Below are 8,464 nucleotides of genomic sequence, written 5' to 3' on the forward strand. Positions count from 1 at the left end.
CGGATTCGAGATGCTCAGATGGCTGATCCGAAGACCCAACGTTTGGCTCGTTTAGCCAGGGATGATAGTTCGTCTGGATTCCATTATCAGTCAGATGGTTTTCTTTGTTTATCTGGCCGTATTGTTGTTCCAAAGGATGATACTCTGAGGGAGGAGATTTTATCCCAGGCTCATCGTTCTAAATTGAGTATTCATCCGGGGAGCAACAAGATGTACAAGGATTTGTGTACTAGGTTCTGGTGGAAAGGAATGAAAAGGAGTGTGTATCTATATGTTTCTAGATGTTTGGTGTGTCAGCAGGTCAAGGCAGAGCACCGACGACCTGGAGGGTTGCTTCACAGTTTACCTATTCCTGAGTGGAAATGGGAGTTGATCACGATGGACTTCGTGACCCATTTACCGGTAAGCTCGAGAAATTGTGATGCTATCTGGGTTGTGGTGGACCGACTCACCAATTCAGCACATTTCATTCCTTATAACCGAGACTTTAGTTTTGATAGGATGGCACGATTGTACATCCAGGATATTGTTCGATTGCACGGAGTGCCTGTGAGCATCGTCAGCGATCGAGATCCCAGGTTTACTTCCAGGTTTTGGGGGAGTCTTCAGCGCGCTATGGGTACTACTCTTAGTTTGAGTACAGATATCACCTAAAGACTGACGGGCAGTCAGAGCGCACGATTCGTACTCTTGAAGACATGTTGCGAGCATGTTCTATGGATTTTGGTCCAGCATGGCAAGATCAGTTGCCATTGATTGAGTTCGCGTACAACAACAGTTACCATCGCAGAATTGGGATGGCTCCGTTTGAGGCGTTGTACGGGCGACGATGTCGTACTCCACTGTTCTGGGAGGAAGTGGGGGAGCGACAGGTTGATGGACCAGAGTTAGTCCAGCAGGCTATTGATATTTTTGGACAGATCAAGAAGATAATTAAGGTTGCGCAGGATCGACAAGCTAGTTATGCGAATGTCAAGCGCAGACCTTTACAGTTTGAGGTGGGTGAGAAAGTACATACAGTCATGACATGTTGTATATATAAAGGCATATAAAACATGCAATCACATAATCCATGCAAACACATAATACATGCATACTCAATCTGGATATCTCGAATAATACTTCCGTACCTCATACACTAGGCAAGCTAGACTAGCACTATGTCCAAGCCTACAGTCCGCACTACAATGCAAAGTACTCATGCATTACCACTTTATTCTAAAAGCCTTAACTACGCTATAGCATACTCCATATTTACTATAAGGAGCAAGAGCTATACCTGCGTCCGTCGCTAGCCCACTGATGACGATTGCCCCAGAACTTGGGCACCACTCCACCGTAATCCTGGAGCGCCTCGCCAACCTCCGGACCAAGCCCAGGAAGGCCGAAAACACCCCAAAAAGCTCCTAGAATGCTCTAAAATCGAGAGAGAAAGAATATGATTTGGTATGAAAAATGAGGCTCTCAGATAGCCTATTTATAGGCCACGATCGGAAGCTCCGATCGTAGGATCGGAAGCTCCGATCGGTGCATGTTTGCCACGTTTTGGACGACCGAGATCGGAAGCTCCGATCGCAGGATCGGAAGCTCCGATCTCCTGCATCTGGCCACGTGTTTAAATCTCCTTGACACCTGTTTCTGGTTGAGATCGGAAGCTCCGATCTCGGATCGGAAGCTCCGATCTGCCCGAAAGCTCCAAACTGTTTCTCATGTTTCCGAACTGGTTTTGGGCCCCCAAGACCCCCGGGACCTACCCCACCATTTTCGGACGTTTCGGATTTGATTTTCCACTTATTTTTACCAAATAAGGACTCCTTAAACATGTTTTGACACTTTTAAAATTATATGTCATTTTTTAACATGTTTAAAATCACTTAATCTTGTAAAATGGAACCGGGCTACTACATTCTCCCCCTACTTAAGATATTTCGTCCTCGAACAATCTTAAGTACTGAATGCAGTAAAACACTGAATAAACATCTTTTATTCAAACTAATTCATTTTACAAGTTACAATCTGAAAATACAACAATTCAAAATAACTCTGGATAATCTGTACGCATACGACTCTCAAGTTCCCAAGTGGCCTCCTCAGTGCCTCGACGCTGCCACTGAACTAGAACAAGAGGAATGGTCTTGTTGCGTAACACCTTATCCTTATGACCTATGATACGCAAAGGTCTCTCCACGTATGTCAAATCCGAGTCCAACTGTACCTCAGACGGCTGTAAGATATGAGACTCATCACAGTGAAACATGGAACACGTCATGGATTTTTGACAAATATGGTGGTAACGCCAACCTGTAAGCCAGATCTCCAACACTTTCCAGAATTTCAAATGGACCAATGAACTTAGGAGATAGCTTACCTTTGTGACCAAATCTAAAAATCCTGCCAAATGGTGAGACTTTCAGGAAACCTTAGAGGTATCCTGTAGTAGGGCGCTCACCCTACGAGTTTGTGGATGGTTGGATACGTAAGTCTTGTGTCAGGTCACCTTATGGTTGGACACATGTACTAGTATCAGGTCACCATTATCCACTGGGTATATGAGTCACCTCCTGATGCAACGGCGCAGCGTGCTATATACCCTGGGCCCGGTCTATGAGCTTGTTTCTTGACCTGAGAGTCTTGGTACCCAGTTCACTTGCATACATGCACACATAACACCGTATACTCATACTCTCGTACTGAGCTTATCATGCTCACGTCCCGTACTTTGTTGTATCTGGACATCCTATTCCATGGGGCAGGTCTGCGGCTGGACGATGCGGGTGGTTCCAGGAGAGCTTAGGCGATGGAGGACAGCAGGGTTATTGTCTAAGCTTTTGTTTCAATTGTATTTGGGTTAATACACTGGTTTTATTCTATATGGTTGTAAACAATATTTTTATTATTGTTTAAGTTTTCGCTGTTATTTTTGATATTTTATTTGATTAAGTTAAATGCATGCTTAAGCTTCTGATTAATAGGTGATCACGGTGCGGGTCACTACATTTATTTTGTAAGATTATTGTGTTTGTTCTCTTAATTACTATTGTCAATTTCACACAATTTCACTTATATGTCATTCATCATCTACTAATACCATGTGTTAAGAGGCATTTGTCATCAAGCCTACATTTAATGTTATACCGAGACATGAGATATCATCGAGTTAACAAAAAAATGAGAGAAACATGAGATGAGTAAAAATTTGTGTCGCATCCCACTTTTATCTTATGTACCAAACGGTACCTATACATAAAAACTGGATAATTAGAGTTCCAGGAGAAGCTAACATTGAAGTCTCTATACAAAAGTCGACCAAAACCTAATCGCATGCAATGGCCTAAACCGAGATAATAGGCTCTGGTCCTGTGTATTTTGATATTCATTGCTGATGCAAGTGATTTTTTGGGGGTTAAGGCCTTTTTTCTTGTTGAATTGTTGATCATGCATGTTGTTTGTGTAATAAAGGTAGATGTTGGAGAAAATGGTGTGGAATTGGATTCGTGTGTACAATTTGAGCTGGAATCCATGGTAAGGTTTCCGGTGTTTATTTATTCCACTCTGGCCACGATCTTCTTTCTATTTGCCACACTTTATTATTATTATTATTACTAGCTTTGCGTGTAAAAATATGAATAAATGTGTTGATGGTTCAGTTTTTATTTTTTTTAAAAGTTTTGATAATTCAGTAACTGAATTTCATTTTTTGGGAAGGTGGAGTGTAGAGATGATTGTATTTTCAAGTTAGATGTTTTTCAAAATTGACAGAATTTTTTTTCAAGAAAAGAGTAAAATGAAGGGTAAAATCTTGGTGTCCCCAGATTAGTTGAGAAGAAGCAGTTACTATATATATCTCAACTTTAATAAAATAACTAGGTGAAAGAAAATATGTTTGCACATACTTTTTTTAAAAAATTTCAATTTAAGAAAAATTAATATGATATAAGATTTAGTATGATAATTTTTAATATAAAATATGAGAAATTAAGCAACTCTACGAAATTAAATATGTTTAGGAGTTAATGTATTAAAGGATAGGTTTGGAATTAAGAAAAAAAAAAACTTCACCAAAAAAACAGTTACATCCCTCTTGCTTTATCAATAGTATAGATAATAGAGATAATCAATGTTTTTGGAACCGGATCGGCCGGTTCGATCGATTCGACCGGAATCCAATCGGTTCTCCGGTTCGAAACAACTCCAAGAATCGAAAAATCGATTCAACCGGTCAGAACCGATCAAAACCGATCAAGAACCGGTTGGACCGGCCAAGAACCGGTTCAACCGGTTTTGCGAATTTTTTTATTTTTATTTTTTTAAAATTTAAATTTTTTATTTTTAAAACTTTAAATTTAATATTTATATATATATATATATACATTATTATTTAGAATTTTTACTTCATTTAAAAAATTATTTTAATAATTATTGTTTTTTAAAATTAAATAATTTATAACTATAATTGATATTTTGAATACATTTACATATTTATTTAGCTTTCAAACTATGTTAAATATATATTTTTTGTTTATTTATATAATTTTGGAGTTTTTAAAATTCAAAATATATTATTTATTATATTAAATTATATAAACGGTTTTTCAGTTGGACCGTCCGGTTAAAACGATTCGATCGGTTTGACCGTTTTTAGGTAAATATGTTCGATCACCAGTCCAATTATGAAAACACTGAAAATAATAATAATAATAATAATAATAATAATAATAATAATAATAATACGTCCTTTACTGATTGATTGATGGGTTACAAATGGGCCACGATCTTCATTTCTATATGCCACATTTTATATAATCACGTGCTGTCGCCTATTATTTTTAGCCAATTAAAATCAAGTCAGAAATTAGGAAAATAATAAAGTATGGAATGTTTAAGACTAAATATTGATGTAGTCAAAAATTACAATTGCTTGAACTACATAAACCGAAAAATAAAATCCAACTGGTTCGTAAGCGGAAGCTCGTAAGCGTAAGGTATGTGAGCTGAGCCTAGTAAGTGGAAGTTGCGAAGCTGTAATTTCGTAAGTCAGAGCTTCACACCCGTAGGCCGTAAGCCGATAAGTTGTAACTTCGTAGATCGCCACTGCATCACGAACACTCGTCAGAGGCGTCGGGTGGTTCTCCGACGTAGGCGCTCCGACACTCAAATCAGCAAAGAGCACAATGATAATCTCCAAAAATAAGAGAGCTCAAGTTAGAGAGTAAATAATGAGAATGTACCTTGAAAATTAGAGACACGTCTATTTATAGATGTTTAGGAGTGTTAGATGAGTCTGAGACCTCTTATCTTGGGTTTATAAAATTGGGCTTATTCTACTAATTAATATATTTGGGCTTCTATCCCATCAAATATCTTATTATTTTAGTGCGGTTCATCTTAATATTTCTTCAATAATTCTTATTTATCAAATTTATCAGCCTAAGTGGTGTTTATTTATCTAAATATCTAATTATTTTTGTTCATCTTAATATATCTCCAATAATTCATATTTATCGAATTCAAACTTGAAATAAATGACATATTTTTTTTTCTTCACCCGCTACAAATTGATTGGAAAATATGTCAAATAATTTTTTTTTTAAAAAAAGTAAAATTAAAAAATTATTTATATATTAATCTAGGCGATCGGCTAGGCGGATTTTGAGGCATTTAGGCGACGATTAAGCGGCCCAGACAACCAATTAATGTATTAACATCCAGAAACTTCAACTGTCTAAAAATCGGGTCGGTGTACAATCGCGCCGCCTTTTAGAACACTTGAAATAGTTGATTGAATGTCTTTTACCATTTTATTTCTTAAGCATTTTTCAACAACTCGATATATATGCTACGGTTACTATCTTTTACCAACAACAAATAAGTGTACGTATATAATTATTTTAGAAGAAATTATCTAATAAAGGGCCAAGACGCTTTTACCGATTGATTAGTGGGTTTCGACTTTCGACTCTCCAATGGGCCACGATCCTCATTTCTATTGGCCTTCGGATTTTTATTTAAAATAATAATTAAGAGTAGGCGTGACCCATGTGTAGGAGAAACGACGGACCTGGAATCGATCATTAAAAATTGGATTGGATTCACTTCAACTAAGGTCCAATACAGATATGGCTAGGAAAGCTTCGGCAGTTGATCTTTTGTGGATCAGACCCGGATAACTCGATAAACAATTTTTAAATGGTTTTTTTAATTTGAAAAAATTAAATAATTTCTCCTTTTCATTCATTTACATATATTTGTATGTCTAAAAAATAGAATTTAAGATTGTAATTGTAAGTGGAATCGAAATTGGAATTCTATTTTCGTGTTTGGAAGAACATTAAAATATATTTTAGAATTTGATAGTATAAAATTTGACTAAATGTTATTTTTTAAAAAAAATAATAAAAAAACTTAAAATTAATAATTAAAGTATATAAATTTATTATTAAAATTAATTTTATTGTTTTATAAACTCAAATTCCGTAAAATCCCGTGAAATCCAACCAATTTTGTCAAGATTTTACTTAACTAAGTAAAATCTAATGAAATGATTATTGAAATCAAATCAAATAGAGTTTTGAAATATCGTCTAGCCAAATAATAAAACGGTATTTTCAATTTCAAATCCGACTAAACCTCATCTAATTTCGCTAATCCAAACGTAGTGTTAAGCTTGTGTATTATCACACGGTTCAAAAATATTTGAAAAGGTAAAATTTATAAATATATTTCCTATTTTGTTTTTATTTAATGAAGGTGTTAATAGGCTAAAAATTGTATAAAGTAATTAATTATAAATTTAATTTAATAAATATAAATGGGTCAAAGGGTGACCCACACACGCGGGGTAACACAGAGTATAATCTAAAAAAAAAAAAAAAAACTGGCCAATTTTTTTATATCACATATTTCTAAAATAATAAATGCAATCAATATATAAATAATTAAAAACTTTATTAATTTGATGCCTAGGAAGTATTGAGTAGGGACTTACAAAATAGAAATCAAGGCCAAACATAAAGGTTACGGCGCCGACAGGAGAAAGGACCCTGAATTATTGCTAAGGTCCATATCATCAAAAATAAAGAAATCAGGTTGCCCAGCAGATAATTCAAACATTGCTGGCAACGTGATTATTGATACAGCTTAAAAATATATATAATCAATTTCAGCTTGATTACAATGTCTTGTACTCTACCTATTGTTGCAATAAGGGTATTTTTAATGTAAACTTTGTCTCTATTTCATAATTCAAGGGCGGCATCGATCCACAGTTTGTATGTAGCACATAATAAAAATAAATAAATACTCCACCTTGGGACCACTCTTCCAAGATTATTAGCTAATATAATTATATCTTAATATCAAAGTCACATTCTTGGAACCACTTGGTTCAATCAATGTAACCATGGACGTTGAAAATTGAATACTCCATTCATTGGTATATACTTGCTAAATGGCTAAGCATGAGATGATTAAATCCTCTATACAAAACTGAACTTTAAGTTACTATGGGAGACCTCCCACCAAGCCCTCAAATGGTGGCGCCACCACCATCTTCCTTGCATAAATCGAACATGCCGATATTGTACTATGGCCTGGTGGTGGTGGGCACGGCTGCCATTGTGCTTGCGCTGTACAATCTCTTAGTCTTGAAATGGTGCACAGATTTCAGAGCCAACCGGCGGGCGATGATCGATGATGGTCGGGGGTCGAGTGGGAGATACCATAATGTTGATTTGGACTTGGTTTTCAGCTTCAAGTACAAGAAAGGGGTGTCGGCACAAGATATGAGAAATGATTCCGAGTGTGCTGTTTGCCTATCGGCGTTCGAAGAAGGTGAGGAAGTAAGGCAGTTGCCGATTTGCAAGCACTCGTTTCATGCCCCTTGTATTGATATGTGGCTCTACTCCCATATGAATTGTCCTGTTTGTCGCTGCCCGGTGGAGCCACCGGTTCTCCAGCAGAGCGCAGCCACGGAGCAGTCTCCTTCGACGGTGGTGGCACCGGATGTCCACCGGGTTGCTGGCACTCCTCTTCATGGATTGCAAAGTGCAGGCATGTTAGTTTAGAATTAAAAATTAAGAAACAGGATTTTGTACACACTGCCTGGAGAAGAGCCGTTGCTATCGACTCCCATCTCTTGAACTTCCCATTTCCTTTTTCACATTAAAATGGAGAAAAATCTGATTTTGATCCGTCAAAAAATGTTCTTTATTCAGAAAGGTGTCAAACGAGATCAAATTCTTGAAATTAAACCCAAAAGTTAGAAAATGGTATTATGTTGGTGTAACTCGACAATTTCCATATTCAACATTAGTAGTTTACCACATTGATCAAATGATACTGCTGTGTATAAATATTATGCGATAATGAAGCATAAAGATTTCGAAATTTATGAAGGTTCTTTAATGGAGTCGCCAACTGTGAATTCTCATGTGTATCTTTTGTTAGAATTTTCTCAATTATCATG

The 8,464-nt window shown here is 36.4% G+C and overlaps 1 protein-coding gene across 1 annotated transcript; it reads left to right on the forward strand.

The window, feature by feature from the left end:
• Positions 1-7,502: 7,502 nt before the first annotated feature.
• LOC140878159 (RING-H2 finger protein ATL52-like) lies at positions 7,503-8,063 on the forward strand. The gene has a single exon (XM_073281772.1). The coding sequence runs from the start codon at positions 7,503-7,505 to the stop codon at positions 8,061-8,063; it is 561 nt and encodes a 186-aa protein (XP_073137873.1).
• Positions 8,064-8,464: the final 401 nt, after the last annotated feature.

This window comes from Henckelia pumila, chromosome 2, assembly GCF_033568475.1.
Source record: "Henckelia pumila isolate YLH828 chromosome 2, ASM3356847v2, whole genome shotgun sequence".
In the NCBI taxonomy this organism is placed as follows: Eukaryota; Viridiplantae; Streptophyta; class Magnoliopsida; order Lamiales; family Gesneriaceae; genus Henckelia; species Henckelia pumila.

Excerpts from the sequence above, each read along its gene's own strand:
- LOC140878159 (XM_073281772.1), top strand. The coding sequence starts at position 7,503 with ATGGGAGACCTCCCACCAAGCCCTCAAATGGTGGCGCCACCACCATCT.